The sequence below is a fragment of the Telopea speciosissima genome, chromosome 11 (assembly GCF_018873765.1).
Source record: "Telopea speciosissima isolate NSW1024214 ecotype Mountain lineage chromosome 11, Tspe_v1, whole genome shotgun sequence".
NCBI classification, from domain to species: Eukaryota; Viridiplantae; Streptophyta; class Magnoliopsida; order Proteales; family Proteaceae; genus Telopea; species Telopea speciosissima.
In genome coordinates, this window is record NC_057926.1 from 34,869,927 (window position 1) to 34,897,200 (window position 27,274).

At 38.4% G+C, this 27,274-nt stretch overlaps 1 protein-coding gene and 1 long non-coding RNA gene across 5 annotated transcripts in view; one reads left to right on the top strand and one right to left on the bottom strand.

Annotated features, from left to right (window-relative positions):
* Positions 1 to 199: 199 nt before the first annotated feature.
* On the bottom strand, positions 200 to 26,576 carry LOC122646109 (phosphomevalonate kinase, peroxisomal-like). 4 transcript variants are annotated; one of them, XM_043839590.1, is made up of 11 exons: positions 26,554 to 26,576; positions 26,242 to 26,392; positions 20,855 to 20,952; positions 20,503 to 20,615; positions 20,359 to 20,411; positions 11,107 to 11,493; positions 8,976 to 9,080; positions 8,613 to 8,840; positions 1,667 to 1,789; positions 273 to 578; positions 200 to 234 (listed from the first exon to the last, which is right to left on the bottom strand). In XM_043839590.1, the coding sequence occupies exons 1-10, from the start codon at positions 26,559 to 26,561 to the stop codon at positions 312 to 314; spliced, it is 1,533 nt and encodes a 510-aa protein (XP_043695525.1). In that variant the 5' UTR covers positions 26,562 to 26,576; the 3' UTR covers positions 200 to 234; positions 273 to 311. The 4 variants fall into 4 exon arrangements, with proteins under 4 accessions (XP_043695525.1, XP_043695524.1, XP_043695526.1 ...); XM_043839589.1 differs by lacking the exon at positions 200 to 234 and having other exon boundaries at positions 235 to 578; XM_043839591.1 differs by lacking the exons at positions 200 to 234; positions 1,667 to 1,789 and having other exon boundaries at positions 235 to 578.
* The window catches only part of LOC122646112, a 35,451-nt gene continuing 25,625 nt past the window's right edge, over positions 17,449 to 27,274 (top strand). The window contains exons 1-2 of the long non-coding RNA XR_006330563.1: positions 17,449 to 17,458; positions 19,430 to 19,436. This is a non-coding gene — a long non-coding RNA (uncharacterized LOC122646112). The remainder of the gene's footprint in view (positions 17,459 to 19,429; positions 19,437 to 27,274) is intronic.

Below are 27,274 nucleotides of genomic sequence, written 5' to 3' on the forward strand. Positions count from 1 at the left end.
GGAGCATTGGCTGGAGAGAATAGCAGGATCCGTGGTATGAAGTTGACAGGTAAAAACCAAGCCAATCGATGTTGTGAGCACTCAGATATGATCAACTTAGGAGAGAGAATATCGAACGGAAAGAATCGCTTTGTATTGCGCAATAGTTAAAAAGAACACATCAACTAAACAGCCCATTTGTCTTGTTGTTCGGTGTCGCCTTAATTTCACCCATTGAATCATTTCTTTATTTTGATCTTGCCTAAGAAAAAAATAATCACTTCTGTTTTAATATCAGGACCTATCTGATACATGCAAGAGGCAAAAATATATTATGCAATATGAATGGAAGAAATGCCTGATGAGATTTCCTTGGCTCGTGGATCTCCACTTTCTAAAGAGACACCACGGGGATCTTCTTTCACTAGCAGTGATAGCACACCAAGTGAAGTCCACAATTTGGAGACACAGCTGCTGGATTCACCTAAAGTTACAGCAAAAATTGCATCAAATCCACCTGCTCCAGGAACTCCAGCCAACAGAACCCCTTCCATATTCATGGTGGTATCCAGAAGCTGAGTTTGTGATTTGGGCTCTATCTGTAAATTTAGAAGAACATAACAAATTAATAACAATGAAGAACCACTGGATGTGCACATACATTTACATATTCAAACAAATTAGAATCTGTAACATGGAACATAGAGAAATTTCTATCTTATACACTGAAAATCACAATTTGGAAATCATTTATGCCAGGCTAAGAATAGACCATCCAAACAATGATCCAACACTACAATTGCACCAATATGATTAAATTCAGAATAATAGGACCTCAGGTTTCTCCTTCTAGATGGTTGACCATTTTTTTAATTTATTCTTTTTTATAAGAAGATGATTTAGATCTATTGACACGGTGGGGGTTGTTTACATATATGTGAAACAGATAAAGCATCATGCTGGGATGTCTCCAAGGACCCACATCCATATCCCCAGGCATTTTGTAGGTTAACATAAATTACTGTACCATTTGCATGGAAAATTTAAGCCTTTCCTGAACCAAGCAACACTAGAACCTAATTCAAAGTATTCTTCATGCCTGAAATTACAGTCTTCACTCTGAAACTTAGTTTGATGCTTTTAGATTGCATTCATGCTCTTAGTAGAGTTCTCTTTCTAATTTCAAGGAACCGGATTGTACTGATAAAACATATAACCTTTTTTTCTTGACATTTTAATTTCATTTATTTATTTTGGATAAGAAAGGAACACCTATTCAAAATTCAAACTGCTACTGGATACAGCCTAGAACTTGGTATTAGAACAACACAGTATACAAACTACTGACAGAAAATCATCAACAAATATTATCAGGACATGAGGACGTGAAGTAGAAATATTCCCGCCTGCTATACAAATAGCATGTGTGGAAAGGATTGGATCCATATGATGATGTCTCAAAACAAGAAGATGCCATGGCAACCAGATACAATGAGTAAGATACTAAGATCATTTGATCAGATAGCTTTTTACATAGACGATCTACTAGTCCAAAACTTAAAATATTTTTATGTGGCCCGAAAGATGTGCCACATGTTTAGCAGATGCATGGAAAAATTTGTTTTCTTTGTTTTTATTCCCAATCTTTCAATCTTGATACTCATTATTTCAAAGAGGAAATACCTACCGGAACACCTGCAGCCTCGCCCATATGACGCATATGCAATCTGATATCAAGAACAGCATCTCTTGCTCCTAACAAAGCGTTAACAATTGCTTGTCCACATGGATCAGTGGCTTGCTCCATCCACTGTTCAGGTGATGCAGTTTGTCAGATCTTAAAGAGCATAAAACTACAAAAATAGAAGAGAAGAGATAGTGAAGGGAGAAAATCAGCCTTAAACCACCCAAAAAAAAAAAAGGGGGGAATGATCATCTTCCTAATAGGGTGTACTAATGAGCTGAGAGTTCACCCTCGACATGCCATGAGCAGGAACTGACCCAAGCTTAGAAGCAAGTAAAACCAAGACAGAGTCTCAAAGCATACACAAAATAAAATCTTTGCCCAACTCTGAGGATGCCTGGTTTTCCATTTGACATCGGCATCATAGTATAACCAGCCACATCATGCATATGTTATAGGTTGGACACAAGCTGACTCACCAATCCCACCATAGACTTCACAAGCCTATGCAATGGTGAGACCAAGGTTTAATATTTCGCGATATCTCGGTATCTCAGGCCTACCGAGATATCCGAGATACCCGAAATATCGCGAAATATGACCGAAATATTGCATTTTTTCTGCAATATTTCGGGGGTCCATCTCGGAGGGTATTTGGCCATATCTAGGCCTGAAACTTCATGGACAGCCTTATTTAAGCTTAATAAACACATTTAAACCATAAAATTTGCAAAAATATGAATTCAAATTGGTGTTTTGGGCTTGCACCCTTGATTGACATACGGTCGCCGACCCTAATGTATAAATAGTTAAATACACATAGAGTCATAGATTAGGCAGTTAATATTTAATAATAGTATTTAACTTCATCACATATCAAGTTAAAGCCAATACACATTGATGAGTACCATGATTCTCATAAACTTCATAATATTCAATAACTCAAAACTCAATAGCTCAAATGCTTAAAGCCTTAAAGGTAATACACTAAGTGTCAAAGTCACAAGACTCGCAAGTCACAACTCACAAGTTCATAGATCAATGAAATCACAACTTAAGTTACAAATTACAAGTGCTAAACTACTAATAGTAGTTGCTGTGCCTCCCTGGATCAATCCCACTCATGCCTCGCTAGAGTCGACGTCCATTGCTCTCTGTTTGAAGGACATATGTGGACCACGGTATAGAATCGGAGAAGAAACGAGTGTAGTCATCCACAAGTGTCACGTAAATGGAATCATCAATATATCGTAGGTAACCTATCCTAGGATATAAGCTAGGGTTACCAATCGATCCAATCGTGAAGAAGATGATCCACTGTGATATGATGTTGGCGCCGGCGCAAGAGGCGATGGCATTGGCTGCATGTATGGCTGGTGAGGTTGGTAGCTAGGTCTGCTAGGGTATGCAAAGATGTTAGCTACAAAAGATGATCCAGTATGTCCCTGGGACTGGGACTGGGACTGGTAGTCATAGTCCCCTACCCCACTAAACTGCCCATATGATGATGATCCATATCCATATCCACCGTAAGGTTGTGATGCACTATAATCCGATGCCAATGGAGTGGTATGTGCGTCAAAAGATGGGGCACGCCAATGTCCAGTCGGTCCTCCCTCCCTATCACCCATACTCAAACCACCAACAGAGCTAGATAGGTTATCAATGTCCATGTGATCAGGTTGCAACTGTGTTTGTCGACCCCCACGCTTCCTGTTGTATGTATGTAGAGGGCCCCTTGAGGGTGGGGGTGCGGGGGCACGTGCTCCGTGGTCCGTATCTTATGTGGCATGATCAAACTATGTCTCTCCAGTGAATCGGAGTGGCTCTACAGGTGCCATATCCTGGGCCTCCTGGCCTACCACATAACGCTCTCGCATGCCGTCAAATTCTTCACCAGCATCACCACCACCAACATCACCACCACCAGCATTACCACCACCAGCATCACCATCACCACCACCAGCATCACCATCATCACCATCATCATCATTTGAGGACTTAGACCAGTCTTCATCATCAGCAACATTGCCACCAATGGGCTGGAATGGTATGGGTGAGGCTTCCCTTGCATGTATTTGACCCTCGTCAGCCATATACTCGTCCACATCAGCACCAATCTTAGAAGCTATCATGGGGTCGGGCCTACCTCCCTCCTCATCCAACACTGGCTCACCTCTATCCCTCACCCAATCCACAATAGGGTCCTCATCGTCTGAGTCAACTTGAAAGATGTCAACTAAATCAATGGTGTCCCTCATGTCCCATGCGTATGTGTTGCAGTTTCAGCCTCAAGTTGCAGTGCGCATACACCACGTCAGATAAACGTTGACACCCCAATCTGTTGCGCCTCTTGGAGTGGATGAGTGCAAAGGTACTCCAGTTCCTCTCACAACCAGATGCAGAACATGTTTGGGCAAGGACTTTAATTGCTATTCTTCTTAAGTTTTCAGCCGATTCCCCATACAACATCGTTGCTTGTGCTTCCCTCCCATTTGCAGTCTTGGAACCCTTCCATTCAAACCACTCCTCAGAAGCAAACATGCTTCTCAGCCCGGCCTTCTTTGTCTCAATGCTTTTGAGGGCAATGTAGTTGGTGGCAAATCTTGTGATGCCAGGCCTAACCAAGTCACCCCCACATTTTTCCCTCAATAGATTGAGTGCATAGGAGTGGTTGTATAAAAAGTTGGTGACTTGTCTTGCACTTTCAACCACAGTCTTCACCAACTTTAACTTTCCCATATCTTTTAGCATTAAGTCAATGCAATGGGTTGCACAAGGAGTCCAAAAGAGCCGGTACTTACTATTGTTCATCATCTTCTCACCGCCACTTAAGTTACTTCCATTGTCCGTTACAATCTGGACAACATTCTCAATACCCACATCTTTTTCCACTACTTCCTTTAACAATCTGTAAATATATTTTGCATCCTTTGTCTCTTTGGATGCATCCACAGATTTGAGGAACATTGTCCTCCCATCACAATAAACCATGAAATTGATGATGGACTTTCTTGTAGGCCAAGTCCATCCATCTGCCATTATAGTCACCCCATATGTCTCCCACATATTCCTCATCTCACTAATGTACTCATCAATCTCACTCTTTTGTTGAGGTAGATAAACATTCATTACCTCATATGGGGTGGGGCCCTTGAATCCTAGGCCAGCCTCTGCAATGGTATCTATCATGGTATCATAATGGGGGCCTTGTGCAGTGTTTGCTGGGATGGTATGGTATAGCATCCACTTAGCTATTGATTCTTTAACCAATCATTTCATCCCCTTCCATGCTCCTTTGATTCTAGGTTGACTGCTTCCTTTCTTCTTATGCAATTTAGGATCAGATGTTTATGGTGGTACTGGTACTGGTAGAGGTGTTGGGGCTGCCCTCACACTTTGTGATCTTTTAAAAGGATTCAAAGTTCTAGGACCTCCAGAATCGCCGCTCCTCCACTACCTCCTACTCTTTGTCTCTGTGAGCATCTTGAAAACTTACTCTACTCCTGAAACAGTCCGCCTAAAATCCCTAGCCTCCTCTGCTCTTTGTATGTCATCAGGTACTGCAATGTCATCATCAGAGGAGGAGGAGGAGGAATCATCATCATCATTGTATCGTCTTCCTCCTCCCATCGAACTCCTCACTGTATCCTCAAGTTGTTCTCTTATCCTTTGCTTGTCAGCCTTCCTCTTCTTCTTTCCCCTCAAACTATCACCAATCTCCCTGGCTACTTCAGTAGGGACTATATGACAACCTACAACATCTTTAGATCCTCCAGTCGGATGTTGTTTAAGTCTACTGGACCCACCTCCCATAAATTGCATGGACAATAGTTACATATAGATTTTCTCTTATCCCCATCAATGGGAGTACCAAGTAACCATGCAATGTCACCCCTATGCTGGCTGGCTGGTCTCTTTTGTTCCCTCTGTTCTCTTTGTTCCCTCCGTCCCCTTTGTTGACTACTTCCCCCCACCTTTTGCTTGCCCTTCGCACGTTGTCTATCACGATCCGCCATAATGATACTTGTTTACTGCAATGTAAGTAACACAAATAATTAAAAAACTTAATGTAGTCATGTAGATGCACTTCAATTGACACTTTTAGATTACTAATACACTTGTATAGTTATTTAGTATTTTTCCCCTAACCCTTATATTTTTCACATAATTAAAACCAATTTTTTATATATAATGTTAATATAAGTATTGACCTAACACAACAAAACCAAAAATTAGTAAACATAATATACATATAATGCATTTCAAAACATATAGAAATATCTTTCATATTTTTTCATTATTTTTTAAACTTAAAACTCATATTTTTCCTTATTTATTTCTGTTTTTTTAATTTTTTATATATTTTTCTTAATTTTCAAAAATTAAAATAATTATTTAAGAGCAGAAAAATAAATCCGACACTGTGAAGCCGTAGATCGGCCATTGGTATCTAACATATATTTAATTCATTACCATCTAAGTCATATTACCCCTAATTATTTCCTATTTTAGTTGTAGGAAAATGAATTTTAAAACCAAAAAATAAAAAAAAAAAAATACATATGGGAAAAAAATTTCGACACCGTGAGGCTGTAGATCGGCCTCCGGTGTCTAACATATATTAATATCATCAACATCCAACAATATTTGTACAAAATATTTTAAAAAAAAATAGTTTTAGAGAAATAGAATTTACCTTAAATAATGAAAATAGGCTGGGATGATGAGCTTAGATGACCCTCCGACGTCTTCCCAGCGACAAGGAGCTTCAACAATGCTTGGATGAGGCTTGGAAGGGAGGAAGAAGAGAGAAAAATAGAGTTTCAGCAGCTCTCGGTCGAAATATCGACCAAGAGCTGCGAAATATGGTATAAAATGGCCCCTCACGTGACACTATTTGTCACTTTTTCAATATCTCGCGATATATCGTGAGATCCACGATATATCGTCGATATCTCACGATATATCGACGAAATATTGTATTTTTTGGTTTCGGATTGGTTTCGTATCTCGGACATGTCGAGATATACGAAATTTGGCGATACATCGCCGAAATTTCGCGAGCTTTTAAACCATGGGTGAGACAGAGGCCAACATCTAACATTTGTCGCAAGTGAAAAGCCTGAGAAAAGACAACTTAATTAGCTCCCAATAGATCAAAATAATTCCCTGCTCAATTTCCTCGTGGTACTTTCAATGGACTATATCCATAATTTAAGCCAATAAAATGAACCCGATTGGTGCTCCCTAACTGATCTATCGCAATCTTGTATTTGATTTATATATGTACTATCTTCATAGCCAGGAGGAAATGGTAAAGTCTGAAAGATCCAATGACAATCAGATCAATCATTCAAATATTCTATAAGAGCCTTTCAGAGGACCCAATCCCATCATGAGTGTCATATTTATAACATAGTTGGGGACAATGGTTATCAAACTAGACTATCATGAAGTTTACATTCAAAAATTCACTGAGAAGAACTACTGGAGCTTCAATGCTTCCATAGCTCCATGTGCTATATTTTGAGCCATTTCTTCGTTCAGAATCCTTAGGAACCATATCTTTGGTGAACAACAAAGAAAGAAGGCTATGATGGTAGCAAATGGATTAACATAGTCTGTATCCAAGGTATGAAACAACTGTAGTCCACACCACATGGATAATTTGTTATCCAAAATGAACCCCCCACAGATATATGCCCATCCAATCATTCATTTTTCCCCAGAAAGATTTTTATTTATATAGGCGAAGGTTTTCAGAACAACCCAAATATCTGTGCCATATGGCAGATTGGATGGGGTCCAAATTTTATAGTGAGGTAGATCTCAAGGTCCCCTACTTACATGTCAAGTTTCAGCCCAAACAAAGATCACCAAGTGGCAAAACAAAGCTTTAAAATCTAGGGACTATGGGAGTGTGCATGGGCATACACAGGCACCTGAAATATACAAGGATGCATACCAATACACAGGAGGGTCTTTGATTGAATTAGGTCCTAAAATTTGACATGTAGCTAATCCAAACCTAGACCTATCCATTCAAAGGTCAGAATCGACACAGCATCCTGCCAAGTGGTTCAAATAGTGGACCATTAAGAGAAGTTTATCTCAATGGGACCATGTACAAAATTATACCAGTCTTTTTAAATTGTCCAAGTACAATTAACTAACTAGACTTGATACTCCAATATAGTCAACCCTCAAGTTGGGTAATCTCATAGGACCAATGGAGGCTAACATGACCTTTCGTGTGCCCAAGGTTCGAAATTTTGGTGTCGACCACGAAATATTTTGCAAAACGACCAAAACCTGGCTAAAATCCTGCATGTTTCAGCTGATGGTTTCGATAGAGTATTTTATTAGTCAAAAACGGCCATAAATACCAAATCTGGGGTCTGTTAGGAGTTTTCTCCCTCTAACAAGTTAAGCCACTCGAAAGTCGAAACTCATGAAGTGGGTAGAAATTTCAGTGAAAACAGCACTTTTATCTGCACTGTTATTGTACCGAAACTGAGTTGAAACCGAAATTTCAGCTGAAATGCCGAAATTTCGGTCAAAACCTTGCATTCCTACTGAGTCACACCCAGTTTTGTTTCGACCTTTGTCAAAACCGAAATATTTCGCGAAATCTTGGTGGTTTTGACCAAGATGCGTGTCACACATTTAACAGTAGCCATAGTCAATCATTCCTCTGATCTACCATACAGCCTCTTGCTAGTTGCTACCTATGACCATGAAATTAAGCCAATTTTAGGAAGAAGTGTATAAGTGAGAAACTAATAAATCAAAAAAAGGAGAAAAAATTATTGCTTTCACTCCTACAAAATGCTAAAATATTCATAGGCATCAGCTTTAGAGTTCCCAATTCAAAGAAAATATACTCTATTTCTAGATTAAATACCACTTCTTTTGGGAGCAAGAGTACTATGATCTCAAGAATTACCTGCCCACACTTATGCTTACTGCACTTGTTGGTGACATATTTGTAGGTGTCCCACTGCTCTTCTGCCAATTTACTCAACATACTGAGTTGTAGTTCAAGTTCTAAGTTCCCTTCTGCTAACCTTCTCCATGTATCTTGGGCCTTTTGAGGTTCAGATATTTGCCACTTTTTAACAGCACCTACCATTGATGGTGTTGATGATCCTCCTGTTCCTGGCTCACCTAAGAGCTGCAAAAACGTCCCCATCAATAAGTGCAACTTAAACAAAACATATACCACTAGTAAGGAAAAAAAGAACTCTTTAACAAGGACAAGAGTGAAAACCAAGCACAGATATGAAATGGAAAATTATGATATACTCACAAGATTCATCAATGGTGGTAAGGAGAACTTAGTCTTCTGGTGATCCCAATTTCCTTTTATTACATCAGTGATGACCTCTTGCAATGGCTTTCCTTTGACAGCATCCTGTAACTCTAAAAGTGAGTGTTTAACATAATTTGCAATGTTAAATTCAAGGAGAAAATTACAAAATAAATGGAATCTTATCATTTATTCAGATTAAAGTGTTCTGTCTTTACATTATCGTTCATAGAGGAACATCATCAATTGATATTCTTTGGATAAAAATTTCATAAATGTGGTCTACTAGTAGAGACTGATTGCAGACACACACACACACAAAGAGTATTGAGCCAAAAGCATGGTTGAATGCAATCCTTTTTCAGGGACCAAAAGAAGGCTTAAAGGCCTATAGCAGTGAAGATGAATCTGTTATTAATTTCCTTAAGAGTTTTAGTTGTTAGCAAGCAGTTTTGTTAAATATTGTGTTATTTGCAATTGTTAGTTTGTGTTACACCGAGAAACTTGCATCTGAAGTCATATATCCTTTTTTTTTTTTCAATAGTAAGAGGATTCAGAGCTACTCTCCTTAGAGAGAGTAGAGTAAAACATATATATACAGCATGGGGATGATATTAATTGCTACTTCAAGTTTATAGTGACCACCTTGTCAAATTTAATTGGTTAACTAGCAAACAACACCCACAACCCAACCATCGACTACATCAATAGCTATATAAAAATGACTAGTCTTTTCCAGGTTATATGAAAATTCCTAGTTAATCCACACAAAGTTCTTAACTACGCTGTCAAGCCTACCCTCTATTCTTAGGTGGTTCATCAAATAATATGGTCACACTGTCCCGCCGAACACATTTTTTATTATATGTTCCCGTATGCAGTTGTCAAGGCGGCGGAGGGGTGTCTAAGCGCTTAGGCGACCAAGGTGCCCAAGTGTTATTTTTTATTTCCCCTCTTTTCTAACATTATTTAGAATGCTACAATATATATCTTATATCATAAAAAATCAACCTTAAGCCACATCAAGTCATCAAAAATCAACGTTAAGTCACATCAAGTCATCCTAAATCAATATTAAGCCACATCAAGTCATCAAAAATCAACATAAAAATAGAAGACAGTAGAAATGAAGAAGCAAGCTATTAGAAGTTTGAAACAATCAAAACACACATTTGGTTTATATGTTCTAGGAATTGGTCAATTTCGGGTATACCTAGTCTCACATTCGGTTTATGTTGTTCTTAGAAAATATGATCTTATCAATAAGTAATTACCTTGCTCTCGATTTACAGGTAATGTTCTTGTTCTCTAAGAAATTTGATTGATCAATTGATTTTATTTTTACATGAGACTTTTTCTTTTAGGAAGAGCACAAAATCAGTTTTCCAACAAATCTAAGATTGCTTAAATCTGATTTATATTGAAGGAGTTATGTTTCGGTCAAACTTATTTGGTGTGCACGAATGCTGTCAAAATCGCTTTGAATGAAAATATTTTTTTAAATATCAAAACAAATGAATATTTTACCATATTTTGGTTTTTAGCAATGTTCTACTATATTAAGCTTTATGGAATTTTTAGATTTGAGAAAAACCTCAGCATTAGAAAGTTGAAATTTTCACCTACCGCCAAAAATCCAATTTTTGTTCTTGAACTGGGGGGTTGACTTTTTATCCTTTTGGAATTTTATTTTTTAACTATTTTTATTGGACTGAGATAGGGGGTGTTTGCTTATTTATGACTAATATCTTAACTAATGAAATAACCATTTACTTAAATGATATTTGGCACAGATAAGTGCCAGAACTAGACTCGAGACCAATTAAACCAGTGCAAGGCAGCCTACAATAAGGCGGCAGCCGCCTAGGCACCTACAAATCTGCCTGGAGGCGACGCCTTGACAACTATGGTTGTCATACTGGACACTCTAGAAATATGGTACCTTCAATCTCCAACATAAACTCCATTTGAATCTTCCACACACAAACATGCATATACACGTGCGCACACACACACTCACACACACCCACAAAAAAAAAAAAAAAAAAAAAAAAAAAAACAGTGATAAAAATACCATTACAGCCACCAACATATATGCAGCATACATCTAAGAGAGAGAGAGAGAGAGAACCTGAGCAGAAGAAAGCACTGCTGGTGAAAAACGAACATAGCGCTGACTGCCATAGACTGCAGCACTGACATCAAACCCACTGCCAACCTTCCCTTGTGCAATACAATGAGCACTCTGGGCTACAACATGCACCAAATCAAGATCCTCGCTTTCAATGTTTCCTTGGTGTAGAGTATTAGTTTGAAGTGGAAGATTAACAACTCCGAGGTATTGAAGCAAAGCTGCAACCACTGCAGTTGTCATTGCTGCAGATGATCCCAACCCTGTTTTAGCAACTTCAGGCTTAAACTTCTCCCCATTTAAACCCTCTACATTAGAAGTAATTGCTGAAAAGGGTGGAAGGGAGGCCAATGATTCAGGTGTCAAAGGGAGTCCGTGTGCCTCAATCTAACAAGAAAAAGTGAATGATATTAAAGTATTTAATTTTTCAACATGCAGTGACAACAGATGTGTAACTGAAAACTCAATTAACAGGGTGAAAAATGCAATACTAAAACAACTATTGCAAAACAAATTTCTCCTTGTGAAAAAATGAAGAGATCATCATCATACTTTCTTTTGGTTCAAACACACAGTAAATTGTATTCAAGAAAGTAAATACCATCAGATAAAGCTCATGAAATCAATGAACTAACATAAGTAACAACAACAACTCAACCTTATCCCAACTAAATGGGGTCGGCTACATGGATCCTTACAAACAAAGATTTGATCTGAAGTAATAGGCTCACAAACATCAGCAACTGAAAACATCTTCCAATAAACACAATCAATTCTAATACCACCCCTATAACACATAGAATGGGAAAACATATAATATCAATAAAATAAATAAAGGGTAATAAAAAATACTACACACTAACATGCACAGGTGGTGCACAAAAGTCCCAAACAAGTGGAGTAAGCATTCTTTAATGCAGCTAAATCCCTAAATGGGCTTATTTGATTAGATATAAGCATTGGGTTGGGTTATGTATGCGTTGAGGCTTTGATCCCATGTGTTTTCATTGTATTGGGCCACTTTAATGGGCCTATAACATAGTTGTCACGGCGTCTAGGCAACCCAAGGCGTTGAAGAGGGTCCAAAAATCAAGGTGACACCAACTAGGCGACCAAGGTGCCCAAGTCGACCAAGGCGCCTGGGACGCCTAGGCGACGCCTTGACAACTATGCCCTATAATATGGGTAGAGGCTAGGAATACTATGGATTAGTTAAGTAAGTGTTTTTATTCTTTATTTTAATTGTTATTAAGTGTTTTAGTTAGGCTAGATTAGGAGTTTATAAGTTCAGTCCTTTTTTTAGTCAGTTTCTTTTATTATGTCAGTTTATGTTACCTACTTAGTTAAAGATTGGGTTAGGCCTTTCCTTTTTAGTTTTTAGTTTGTTTTTGAGTCTTCTATAAAAGTTTGTCAGGAGGTACAGCGTTGGACACGAACTTCGATTGATGAGAAGCTTTGTCTTTGCTGCCCACCGTGGTATGCTCTTCCTTGTGTGAATCAAGGTGTGATTGGTGTGAATCCAGTCAAAGCATTGCGGTAGAAACCCGGGTGCCATTGCTCTTGCTCTTGCTCTTGCTCTTGCTCTTGCTCTATTCTACTTTAAGGAATTGTTCTGCAATTCTATTGTCTGGTATTCTGTTCAGATTTGGTTCCTGTGATATAGAAATCCTACCCTCACTAGGATTGTTAATTTGCTGGTGTTCTGATGTGCCAATTTCCATTCTGATTTCATAAACCTTCTATCGGTATTGCACTTTTTTCAAAATATGTTTTCAGTTTTCAGTTCTGCTGGTTATTTCACACAGTTCTACTCCAAGTAGGAATGATCCTTGTGATCTTTAAAGGCTGAAATCGACATAGACAATTTACCCTTCTGTTAGTTCTGAAAGTAATAACCCATATAGATACTCTGCTAGCTCATTATGATCTGCAATCTCATCTTTGATCCGACTTTAAGTTTGAAAGTTCTACGCGTCCTAGTGGTACTAGCTGAACTTTTCAGCAAAGTTAATACCCCTTTAAAGAGGAACTCAACCAGGTTTTCAGCCTGATCCTAGTTAGTGTTTAAGCATGGATCGATACAAGTATTATGGCAGATTTACAGCAAGGGAAGAAGAGAAGGGTTGGAAGAGAATCATGAGTCAGAGAGGAAACTCTCGTAACTCCTATATTTACTTCACTAATAACTTCTTAGGAATTACATAGGACTCCCTAAGGAGTTAAAAGACAAAAAGAGAATAAAATGTAAAATTACAACTCTATGGCTTATAATAGAAATAGAGACAAATATACCCCTAACACACAAACTCTAACACTCCCCCTCAAGCTGGAGAATAAATGTCATACATTCCCAGCTTGCATAGAAGAGTACTGAACTGGTTAGGGATAAGGCCTTTAGTGAAGATGTCTGCCAGTTGATCACAGTTTGCACAAATAGAGTACAGATGCAACCTAAATCCAACTTCTCTTTGATGAAGCCTATCAACGTCAATGTGCTTTTGGTTCGATCATGTTGAGCAGGGTTATGAGCAATACTTATAGCAGCCTTGTTATCACAGTAGAGCTGCGTAGGTCCCTCACAATCAAATCCCAATTCTTGAACCAATCGCCCCAACCATATAAGTTCACACACCCCATGAGCCATGGCTCTAAATTCAGCCTCTGCACTAGATCTAACTACAACTAGTTCTTTCTTACTCCTCCATGTAACAAGGTTACCACCCACAAGGGTACAGTAACCGGAAGTAGATCGTCTATCAGAAATAGAACCAGCCTAATCTGCATTAGTGTGGCCCTCTATCCTCAAGTGACTATGTCTAGCATATAGAAGGCCTTTTCCTGGAGAAGATTTTAGGTACCTAATGATGCGCTAGGCAGCATCAAGGTGTTCACTTTTGGGAGCATGCATGAACTGACTCACTACTTCAACTGCATAACTAGTGTCTAGCCGAGTCAAGGAGAGGTAGATCAATTTCCCATCCCAATCTACAAGAGGAGAACCACAATCTTCACTAAGTTTGTGATTCTGATCAATGGGGGAGTTGGCTGGTTTACATCCCAACATTCCTATCTCTTTCAATAGGTCCAGAACAAACTTCCGCTGGCAAATATTGATGCCCTTCCTTGATCTTGATACTTCAATCCCCAAGAAATATTTCAAAAGTCCAAGATCCTTGATTTCAAACTGTTTAGCCAGGTAAGATTTTAACCTCTTCATCTCATCTTCGTCATTCCCAGTGACAACAATATCATCAACGTAACCAATAAGAGCAGTGACTGTACCATTACCTCTCCGGATAAACAAGTGTGGTCAGCCTGACTCTAGGAATATCCATTCCTTAGAATGGCCTGTCGAAACTTCTCAAACCAAGCTTTAGGTGACTGTTTGAGACCATAAAGTGCCTTCTTGAGGCGACCACTTTCCCTTCTGCTGAAGGAGACTTGAAACCAGGTGGAGGTCGCATATACACCTCCTCTTCTAAATCACCATGAAGAAAAACATTCTTCACATCTAACTGATACAATGGCCATTCTTTGTTAGTTGCCACTAATAGAAGGACTCTGATTGAGTTGTGCTTGGCTACAAGAGCAAAAGTCTCTTGGTAATCGATACCATAAACTTGACTGTACCCCTTGGCTACCAACCAAGCCTTGTATCTGTCCACTGTACCATCTGATCAGTACTTAATTGTATAGACCCACCTGCATCCAACTAGAACTCTCCCTCTGGGGAGATCAACAAGAGTCCATATACCATTCTTCTCAAGAGCACTCATTTCCTCAGACATAGCCTTCTTCCATTTTGGGTCAGATATGGCCTCAGTGAGATTTTTGGGAATAGTTGCAGAGGAGAGAGCAGTGGTAAAAGCAAGACTTGTGGGGGAGATAGCATCATAGGAAACAAACTGGGCAATAGGATTAGTGCAAGCTCTTTTGCCCTTTCTAGTGGCAATTGGGAGATCTAAATCAAAGGGAGGATCACCTGACTGAGGAGGATGAAGCTCAGGATCTAGACCCAAAGAGGGATCTTGGCAGGTCTTCTTTCCTTTACTCTTCAAGCATTCACCTTTTTAGTAGTAAAGGTGGTAATCCTTCTCATGACCAGAACCACTTACAACAACAGCCCCTTCTGTAGATTTACCAATGTCAAACAGAAATGGGGAAGTAGACATAGGTGGGAAGAAGGGATATCAACATCCTCTTCATTCCCTCTATTCTCCCCCTTAAGAGGATGCTGATGAGAAGGAGTGAAGAAGTGTATAGACTCAAAGAAAGTGACATCTTTGGAGAGGAAGCGCTTTCGGGAAGCAGAACGATAGCATTTATACCCCTTGGTAGAAGAGAAATAACCAAGGAAGAGGCACTTGAGAGCCTTGGGATCAAGCTTTGTCCTAGCCGATTTATTGACATGGGCATAGCAGACACACTCAAATACCTTAGGAGGAAGAGGAAAGGCAGATGTCTGAGGAAGCAGAGTTCCCAGAGGGGATTTGGAGCCAAGTAGCAAAGTTGGCATCCAATTGATGAGAAAGGCAGCAACAAGGAGTGCATCAGCCCAAAAAGTCTTGGGAACATGCATACTAAAAAGAAGACTTCTAGTGAAAGAAGACTTCTAGTGACCTCCATCAGATGGCGGTTTTTCCTTTCAGCCACTCCATTCTGTTGAGGTGTATCAACAAAAGCAATTTGGTGAATAATATCATGATCAATAAAGTACTGTTGGAGCCCCCCCATACATGTACTCCCCCCCCCCTTTATCAGAGCGTACTATCTGGATGCGGGTACCAAATTGAGTATAAATTAACTGATAGAAATTCTTGAAAGCATAAAAAACATCACTCTTTTGTTTCATTAAAAGGTCCAAGTGGTTCGAGAGTAGTCATCAACAAATGAAACAAAATAACAGTATCCAGACAAAGAGGTAGTGGGAGCAGGTCCCCAAACATCAAAATGCACAATATGAAAAGGAACAGTGGATCTATTAGGGATAAAAAGTACAGCAGTGTTTAGCAAAAATACATGGTTCACACTGAAAAACATGAGAAGAAGAAAAAGAAGTAAACAAGGCAACTGTTTCCTCATAACAACAAAAGATGGGTGGCCTAAACATTGATTCCAAACCACCATATAATCCACAATATTCCTATCAGTTTGGCCACAAACATAGGACTGAGCAGCAGGTAAAACAGATGGTTGGAGCTTAACAAGGAAGAGTCATTTCTCCTCACGTCCACTGCCAATAACCCTCTTCGTCACCAAATCCTGAAAGACACAATGAGAAGGAAAGAAAGTGACACAACAGTTCAAAGACTTGGTTAAATGACTGACAGACAACAGGTTAGTGGCAAAACTGGGCACATGAAGTACAGAATCAAGAGAAAGGGAAGAAGTAACTCGAACATTGCCCTTACCAGAGATAGAGGAAAGAGAACCATCGGCAACTCTAACCTTATCTTTACCGGAGCAAATAGAATAAGAGTCATAACACTGAGACATACCAGTCATAACATCTGAGGCACCAGAGTCAACTACCCAAGTGAGGGCAGTGGAGGGGGCAGATGTAGAGGCTTACAAAGCTGAGGTTGAGTCTGACGTTGTAGGAGCAATAGAAGAATGGCCGAATCAGGACATCATCCGACGTAGAGCTACAATATCCTCTCTGGAAAGAGAATCAGGATCAGTCTATGGTCCAGGTAACTCAGTATCAGCTGTCACAGAGTGGGCTCTAGCTCCCCCAGTCCTACCTCCTCGGTACCAGGTGATCCACCACGTCTACTAGGGGGATGCCCATGAAGAGCCCAACACCTGTCCTAAGTGTGCCCCAACTTTCCACAATGATCGCATTTAAATCTGTCTCGACCTCTCCCTCCATCTTTCTGATCGCAGTGGGAACTAGAAACGAGAGCAGCTCTCTCCAGTGAGGGTGCAATGTCCATGGATCCTCTTCTAGTCTCCTTACTCTGCAAGTAGCTACACACTTCATCCAATGATGGAAGAGGAGACCTCTATAACATCCGCAAACGAAGTGGCTCAAACTCTAGGTTAAGACCACCAAGTAGAATAAGAATCCTTTCCTGTTCTTCTTTCCTGTGAACCTTGGCCTCATCCTCAGAATTGGATAGTCGGAGATTACCGTTGTGATCATATTCCTCCCACAAGCTAATAACAGTGTTATAGTAGTCAGATATGCTCCGATCACCCTTTTTCATATGGATGATTTTTTGCAGGATTTGATACACCTTGGCTGAATCACCAACTCTATCATAAACTCTGGAAGCACCGTCCCAAATATCCTTCGCAATTTCCTTACTCATAAACCTCCTGCCGATCTCAGGTTTCATGGAGAATATCAGTCAAGTCATAACAGTGGAGTTCTCAGTCTCCCACTTTAGATAATCTGCATCAGTAGGAGCAGACGCCTTGATGGAGCCAGTAATATACCCCAACTTTCCCTTACTGCGCAGGGACAACTTCACCGAACAAGACCAATCCAAGTAATTGGTACTGTCAAGTTTTACAATAGAAAGTTGGGTGTTTGGGTTATCAAAGACAGCCATGGTGCGGAGAGTTCCACTTGAGCTGCCACTAGTAGCTCCCAACGGCCCACTAACTTCGTAGTCATTTCCGGTCATGGTGGAAGAAAATGCAGAAAAACAAACTCAATATAGTCTTACACAAGTGGGGAGCAACCTCAACCCAACCTCAAGAAAACAATCCAGCAAACAAATAATGGGGAATAAAAAACTCTACCCAATCACAAGGAAGCAGTCAAGTAAACAGTCCAGCCAACAACCGAAAGTGAATCCTTGAAGAAAAAACTCATAATCAACACTCACAAAGCATTTCGGTTCCACTCCATATTAGTCAAGTGCATTTAAATAGGTGATACTACCAAGCAATAGGAACCATTCCTCCCATTGCAGTCAAGCAAAGACTCAATAAGCATAAAAAACAGATTCTGCCGATACCTGGGAAGCACCAAAGGACCGAGCTATGTTCCTCAATCGAAGAGATTCATCAATAAGGCTGTTGGGGGTCTGAAGTAGGACTCTTAGGCGATCCAAATGGCTCAGGTCTCATTCCAAGTGGTGGAGAGATGACAGAGAGATGGGCAGAATGCTCTACAGGTAGCGAAATGCTCTGTTCTGCTGCTAGGGCTTCAAATACACTCCACGGGCTAGATATCTCCCTCCATTGCTGTTGGGTTGAAGGAAATCACTTCAAAGAATGTAGTATATTTGCTGTTTCACATAATACAGCCTCTAATGGAACCCTCTACCTTACTAGGGTTCCAAAAAGAGGTGAAGAAGAACAATCTAGCCTTAGTCGACTCTCAAACCAGTGAAGAATAGGCTCTGATACCAAGTTAGTGTTTAAGCATGGATCGATACAAGTATTATGGCAGATTTACAGCAAGGGAAGAAGAAGAGAAGGGTTTGGAGAGAATCGTGAGTTAGAGAGGAAACTCTCCTAACTCCTATATTTACTTCACTAATAACTTCTTAGGAATTACATAGGACTCCCTAAGGACTAAGGAGTTAAAAGATAAAAAGAGAATAAAATGTAAAATTACAACTCTATGGCTTATTATAGAAATAGAGACAAACATACCCCTAACACATAAACTCTAACAGATCCGACCATCTGATTTGAATCTATTGATTTTCTCCCTAATCTGGAATTTGATATCTCTGTTTTCGATTCTGTTTTAGTACTGTTTTAACTCTTTAAATAAGTATTACATCACTCTCCCCCTCCCACTTCTTGCTCTCTTTCCCTTTGACACACAAAAAACCACAAATAAGACATCTCAAATCATAGTAAACCAGATTAGCAACAATCAATCAAACACTAAAAGGTGTAAATTGTATGAGCAAGCTCATATTCACAACCAAGTTTCGAAGTTTCAGTTTCAAGCCAGGTTTCAACCTAGCTCAAAAACAAAATATTTTGCAAACCAATGAAGACCGAACCTAGTAAGTTTCCGCTGCAGGTTTTGACTGTTGGTTTTAAGGCCCAAATGGTTTTAAGTTCCAAAACTTCTTGTAAACCTTATTTTTAGACCCTCTAAACATAATTGAACCCTTCGACTGTAAAAAACACACTCAAAACGGTAGTTTGACTTCGGAGTTTGGACCCTAAGTTCGTAGTATACGCTGTATTTTGTCATATACTTTCTCTAAAATAACCGATTTTACACAAAATCTAGTACTAGAACACACATAATTTAATTAGAACAACAAAAATATACATTAACAATGAATAAAATAAAATTAGAAACCATTTCATAATTATCAATTGTTGTACATGGTTCATTACAAAGATTGGGAGTAGTCAAAAATACGAAAAGTGAGGCTTTCTAGGAAGTTTCCTCTTTGGAATCAAAGCTTCCAAAACTAGAGAAACGCTACTCAAACCTGAAACAGGGTTTAAATGTCACCGAAACTATGACATTTCGATCGAAAACATGCATTTTATACAAGGGGTTTGACCAAAACCCGAAATATTGTCAAAATTTCTCCGAAACTGCAAAACTTCAACCAAAATTTGGCAAGAAGAAGGTATCGCACATGCTTTCATTTCGACCTTTGTCAAAACAGAGAATTTCACAAATTTTTTTGTTATTTCAACCGAAATTTCAAACATTGTTTACAACACAATTCATCAACTAATGATTTATTGATTCAAGTAATTAGCATGACTTGGGTGCACATGCATTCTAACTCCTGAGGTAAAATTTTCCATTGCATCTTGACCAAAATTGACATTTTCATTGCACTTCCTTCTGGTTGCAAGAATGCAAGTAAGGGAAATGAAAGGAAGTGAAATTAAATTTAAAAAAAATAAAATAAAAACTAAGTTAAAATCTTATCAAATATGGTAATTAACTTTTAAGTGGATTCTTTACTTTCCTATTCAAATCCAAGAAAATTTCATTGAAAAGTATAAACTTCAAATATGAGATACGAAAGTTTTCGAGTTATTTAAAACATCATTGTTGGTAATAATAGAAAAGTTCCCATTATATTTTTTGTCTTAATTCATTTCCTTTCCCTTCCCTTCACTTAATTTCACTTTTAACCAGTCTCAAGCTCAAGGATTTTAGTAATTTGTAAAATAAAGTAGAGTGAACAAAAGAATACATCTGCCTCCATATTTTAATTTCAAGGTTATTTCTATTAGGGGGGGAAAAAAAAAAAAAAAAAAAAAAAAAGATCTTAACAAACAACCTCATCACTATGAGAAGAATACCTGATTACGGTATGAATAGAAATCATTGCAACCTAAGATTGTAATATCAAGACCTGCATCGCTAATCCAATTAAGAATTTAGATTCATGGAGTTCTATTTCTATATAAATTAAGCAAGATGAGTGCATAAAATACAAACTTTACCTCGCAAGAGTAGATTACATAGCACTTCCTTCTTACTCTTGTCAGCAAATATTGCATGTGCAGTTGCCACAGTGTATTGTACTGCTTGTTCCACAAAAGGGTTGCTCAACTCCCTGAGATCTTAAACCAATTAAGTGTTATTCCTATGAACAATGGTCTGTTTCCATTTCAACCTAGAAACCCTCACAACTAGACAGTTTGCATCCAAGCATGAAGGATACAGTAACTTCAAATCCATAGGTTGTGCGTGATTGATCCCGCACTCTGTTTTAAGCCATGCGTTCAATTATATTCCATACATACAGGCACATATAACAGTCCATAGTACAAACCAAAACAGGTATGAACTTGCCTCGAAGAGGGACACTGAAGGGTCAAGTGCTTTAGAGATATTTTGTACATGCTTTCTGTACAGAGTTGAGGAGATGTCAATTTCACATCTATCCATGCCTGAAAGATGCCAAAGAACCAACAAAATCAGGAAGAATTAAAATAAAGCTACTCAGTCTTAATAATGTTATGATTGCTTTCATATTTAAAATTAGCTAGTAGAACTAACACAACCAAATATTCCAATTCATTCACAAACCAGCCCCCCCCCCCCCACCCTTTGATGTAGATCAAAGGAGGAAGAAGGGGAAAAGGGTCCAGTCCCTAGGCCGCAAAGTGCCAGCCAAGAAACCCCATCGAGCCAACAGGTTCAGTCACGTATGATTTATTACTAGACCCAATTAATGGGCCAGGTTTGGGCCCATTAAGGACCCCTCTTTATAACCAATTAACCATAGTTTGAGGTTTCGCCAAGACCTCAATATTTTTCTTGGTTTTTCAAGCCACCGAAACAAAAAACGAAATTTCGGCTGAAATGGTACATTCCATACATCATATATACCCTGTTTCGACGAGCTGGGTCGAAATTTCGACCAATATCGCATGTTTCGTCTTGTTTTGCCCTGGATTCTCAAAATTTCCAAAAATAGCCCTAATTTATGCCAAATACCATTTAAGTAAATGATTACTTAAGATATTATTCATAAATAAGCAAATATCCCCTTATTTGAGTCCAATAAAAATAGCTAAAATCAAATTCCAACAGGATAAAAAGTAAACCGCCCAGTTCAAGAACAAGAACTGAACTTTCGATTGTAGGGGCGGTTTTCAATTTTCAAATGTTGGGGTTTTCTAAAATCTAAAAATTCCATAAATCTTATCATGATAGAACATCACTGAAAATCAAAAGAACGGCAAAATAATCTTTTGTTTTGATATCTAAAAATTTATTCATTCAAAACGACTTTAATAGCATCTGCTCACCAAATAGGGTTTGACCAAAACATAATTCTGTTAATATAAATCATACTTAAGCTGTCTTAGACTTGTTGGAAAGTTGGTTTTGTGCTCTACATAATACAAAATGTCTCATTCCTACTGCTTATTTAAGTTGATTTATTTGAATTATATGTGTTTTAATACTAACGATTGTGTGAAATAGGTCATATCAGTGTATATATACAGCATAGTGTACCAACGTAGGGTCCGAAGTCAAACTACTAGTTTGGGTGTGATTTTTAAAAATCTAAGGGTTCCACTAAGTTTATAGGACCTAAATTAGGCTGTCCTTCAAGTTTCATGACCAAATTAGGTCATATGGCCCCTGACACCCAAGTTCAAAATGTTAAAAAAAAAAAAAAACAAGTTTAGGCAGAAATCTTGGTTTTGGTCAAGCCAGAAACCATTCTCGAAACCAAAACCTTGAACATTGTTTATGACTGGCATAGGAGACTATTAGAAGATGTTTAGTTATCTGTTTCTATTGCTCTTTTCAGTAGTTTAATGTAAACAAGATCCACTACATGTGTGGACCTTTTATTTCGAAGTCTCTATTTTCTTTCTTTCCTTTTAGAAGTAGGATACTGCTCTATATACTTGTAAGAGAGCCTTAGGATCTGTATGGTAACCTTCCAAAAAATAGATTCTGGTATTTTTCTGATTCTAAGGGCAGAATTGAAACAGATTATGTATGGGTTGTCCGGTCCATTTCTGTGATTTTTTGAAACGGACCGTATGATATAATAGATTCTGGCAAGCTTTTGAGAAACACCAAAATAGTGTTTCTCACATTTTAGAATTGATTCTACCAATTTTTCGGTGAAAAAACGTGGACTTAAGTGAATCAGGGGCATTGATGGAATTTACCATTAAATCATAGCATTGCATCAAACGTCTAACCCAAACCCAATTTTCGCCGGTGCTTCACCCTTCGTTACCAGTCCGTCCAGCAATTTCTCTGGTTCTTCTTCTGCAGGTACCCACCCCTACTACACTTTTCTGTATCCCTCTCCCTCTCTATTTCTCTGTCTTTGTGTAAAGTTTTAGTGATCGTGATTTTGAGAATTTAAGAATGACTCAATTTTGGAATTGCTGGAGAAATTTAAGATGGTTGGTCAATGGAGCAAAGTGCTAATGACCCATTAACAGGAATCAACAAACTTTTCGAGTGCATTAATCGGTTTGCTTCTTTTTCTCATTTTCTTCTCTTTTCTTTCATGTATCAACTGTTTCTTTAGCATTTAGGTTTTCTTTCTTTTGGTTTTGGGTTGTTTTGTAGGTGTATAACTCTGTTGTTCTTAGTATGATTCAGAGATGATTCTGCTTTGAAAGATGGGGAATTAGAACAGCATGACGGAAATGAGATGAAATATGATAATCTTGATGATTTGGATCGTTCACCTTGCTCGATTTGTTTCGATGATTCTATCCGTCGGAGGAGTCCTACTCCTATGTGTCTTCTTGTATTTTCCCCTTTTCTTCTTGTATTTTTATTCTATTTCAGATTTGAAAAGCTTACCCCTTTTCAAGCTCCATCGATCTCTGCAACTCATCCCCCAACTCAGAATTTTTAAATGGAAAGCTTATCCCTTTGAAGAACTACCCCCTTTTGCTTTGATTCCTTCAAACCTCAGCCCAAACCCTTTACTCTGTAATAGCGGAATCAATTTTTTACTAGGTTTACCATACAGTATTTGTTGGTACAGAATTACTCCAAAAATCCAGAAACAGAAAAAATCGATTCTGACTCAGAACCAATTTTTGAAACAGAATGGTTGCCATGCATACCCTTAGTGTTCACACATGATTTGGATGAATGAAAAGAATTTGATTCTAAACCCATGGTTCTGAGATGCAGTGAAGTGAGGTGAGAGACCACAAGCAGTGAGAGGCTCACCAAGGCCATAGGAGAGAGGCCTTGGTCATATCCTCCCTCCCCATTTTCTTCCTCATCTTCTTCCCATCAATTTCCCTTGTTTCCAATTTCATCATCCTGCAATAAATCCATGTCTGAGAAGAAATCGTAGGACTTTTTTCCCTCCATTGAAGTTGTTAAATCAGAAGAGGGTTGCTCTTGTTTCTCCATTGAATTCTGGTTGAAGTTGGTGATTGGTCAGATATTTACAGTGTTGTTTTCTTCAGTGGCTATCTACCATCCCAGGGTTCTGTTGAGTATGGTTGAGACTTTAAGGGGTTACATCACCCTGCTGTTCACCTACAGTTAGGTGCTTTCTTTTATTTTCTACTGCTGGAAGCCTGGAACTGGAGACCCATTGTACTGTTGATAATGTTGGAAGATCCTATTGTAGGTAAGGTTAATATGCCTAACTAAGACCTAGCCTTTACATTACCCTTCAGTAAGAATGAAATTGAATTCAAGAAGAAAGCAAATTTAAGTTTCTAGTTACAGGAACAATAAACATTATAAAATTCCTATATATTCTTTTAGGATATGATACTAGATTACTAGTTTATGGTAACAAAATAAGAGTCCATTAGTACAAGCTTGTGCAAAAATCAATGGGTGCTTTAAAATCCTCTCCCTCCCAGTAGTTAGGATTAGAAGTATTACCAGCAAAATTAGCAGTAAAAAGAGTCAAGGTAGTAACAATGACAAAACTTACGAAACTATTATAGTAAAGTACCAAAACTTATAAAAACTATGTATCGTGAAGGTGAGCACCAGAACCCAAGAAGCATAATTTCTGGTCTAAATATGAAATATTTGCATTGCTGTGCTTGTGAAAGCCGCTTTGGGATTCTCAAAACCAATTCTACCCTGTTTTCAAGATTCTACCATTGGATAAAAATCAGCAGTGAACTTGATGTAGATAAGTCACTTGGGGCTTATTTTAGTGGAAATAAGCTTTGGGTTGGGTCATATATGTATTGGGACTTTAATCCCATTGGTTTATTTTGTAATTGGCCAATTTAATGGACCTAAAATATGGGTAGAAATAGGAAAATGGGATTTACTTCCTTAGTTTAGTTAGAGTCCTATTTTGAGTTTGTTTTCTTTATTATTTCATTTTCTTAATCAATTTAGGTTACCTTATTAGTTAAAGATAGGGTTAGGCCTTTCCTTTTTAGTATCTAAATCTATTTTTGTATCTTCTATATAAGTTTGTAAGAGAGGCCAGCATTGAACACGAATTTGATTAATGACATATTGGCTTTAGCCTTTTTAAAATCCTGGGATAGGTTGGGTGAGATGCCCATTCCCTTCCCCATCCCCTTGCATCGGTTATTGAATCCAAACCCTAATTTTGTTCAAATCGAGTTCAAGAGTGCTACAAGCTGATGGGATTTCTTTCAACTGATTGTCACATTGATTTCTTGAAGATCATTACATCAAGATCATTGTTGCTTCAACAAGTTACAAATTTGTGGTTTTTTTATTTGTTACTTCAACCAAGGAAATTGTTTCCTCATTTGAGTTTCCATTGTTCTCTTGTTTCCCTTATTCTTACTTCCCATTGTTCTCTTGGTTCCCTCATATGATTTTTGTTTCCATTGCTCTCTTTCTTGTTCTTTGGAGATTTACTTTTTGATCCTGCCTGGGATTAGACCTATTCTGGTCTAGTCTTACATTAGAACTAGTAATAATATTTTCAAACATTAGAAACACTGTAGGATAATACTTTTCATATAGATGTTTTCCCTTGGTAAACCAAAAAAAAAATCAACAGTTATTAGTTATAGTGAGAATGCTGGGGCACTTCCATGCAAACAATTTCTTCTCAACTTTTCCTATCTGAAAACCTAGGAATTTTTTTTTTCCTTAACTAGTGCAGAGGGTTTAGATTCACTCTCGGCTTTCACTACAACCATTAATGTGCTTCAAGAAGCCCAAGAGAAAGACTTCTTTCAAGATCATCACCCATAGCAATAGTAGTTCAGGTATGTGAAAGAGCACGAGGTAGAAAAGTAAAGAAGAGATATTGGTACAGGGCCTAATAGCTGAGTTGGATGAAGTATTACCACATCTACATAAAAAACCATTTCCCCTCACAAAAAGATAAAGATATAATTCCGCAATGGTCATTTCTTGCATTGGGTAACTTCTAATTATTGTATTAGACTAAGGTATATTCAGCTATCATTCCACACTTCAGTTTCCTGACTTGTAAACCCTGATTGTCACTACAGTGACCACATTACAGAACCCATGAATGAAAAATAAGCAAGCAGATTGGAGAGGACAAAGTGGTGATCCCCATGCATTTCGGATTCCAAACTGAAGACATCCAACTCGAGTTTCGGACTGTATAACCTATGGGGTACCAAATCTAACTTCACTTGTTTTGGTAAACATTCCTCAGAGGCTTCAAAATATAGATGAACTCAAAACACCAAATATGAAACTCAGGTAAATATTCAAAATAGGTACAAATCATACGAAACACGCACCCACGACCAGCTGTTAGGACTAACAGATTCATAAATTGGCTTCACGATTGCATAGAAACGAGCGTTAGTACTGAGGACAAGGCCAGCATTTGGTCTCTCCAAGATAAGGTAGCCCCCAGTCATCAAAACCTTCCCAGGAGCGGATGCAACTCTGGAAGAACAGCAACAATAACACCAATACAAACAACCCAATTCAGATGATACTGTCTTCTATTTAAAAACCCAAACAGAAACAAACCAAAGAAACCAAAAATCGTTAGATACAGCAAAGCAAGAGAAAACAAAATGTTCGCAAGCTGAAATTGAGCTTACACTGCCATTTGCTCCACTCTGTATGATCACTGCTCAATCAATCTGACTCCGAACCACTTCAGTACTCCCCAGGGGCACCTAAAACTCAATAAATTACTGCAAATAATTCGAAGACGGAAGCAGAAAACCAATTAGATCCGTGAGATCACAAAAAGGTGAAATTTTTGTAATATTTCGTTTTAATTGTTGGTTGCAGATTTTACTGAAGTATTCTTCACTAGTTCAATCTGCTTATATGTTCGGAAAAAACAATGTAATAGAGAAGCAAATCAACTTAAAGTTGAATAGAATTTACTTAGTCTCTCTTTGTTTGGATTTAGATTTCGATTCTAGATTGATTTCTTAAAATAATTCAACGAATTTTTTTTTTTCAAGAAATTGCAATTGTTTGGTTGCATTTTTCTCAAATTTGATAGAACATTGCAGAAAAAGGGGTGGGGTTGGGGCGAGGTTGCAAAAACCAAAATGGTCATCCTCCATTTTCAGACCTTCAAAGCTCTGTACGTCATTTTTTTTCCCAGTAAGCAGGACCACCATAGACAGAGCATCAAAGCTCTGCAAATCATGGTTCCTAAAGGCAGCGGGGAAGAAAATGAAAAAATAACCACTTTCCAAGTTCAAGTTTAGCTGCATCATGGGACAGCTTTGCTGTTCAAGACTCAAAAGAGGCAGCGTGGAAGAAAATGCAAAATGGCCACTTTCCAAGTTCGAGTTTTAGCTG

What these genes read in the sequence shown, in the direction of transcription:
- LOC122646109 (XM_043839590.1), bottom strand. An exon ending in TCTATTCATACCGTAATCAG is followed by an intron (nt 11,494 to 20,358) that starts GTATTCTTCTCA and finishes TTTTCTTGTTAG; the next exon opens with ATTGAGGCACACGGACTCCC. An exon ending in GTAAGCATAAGTGTGGGCAG is followed by an intron (nt 1,790 to 8,612) that starts GTAATTCTTGAG and finishes TCACCTGAACAG; the next exon opens with TGGATGGAGCAAGCCACTGA.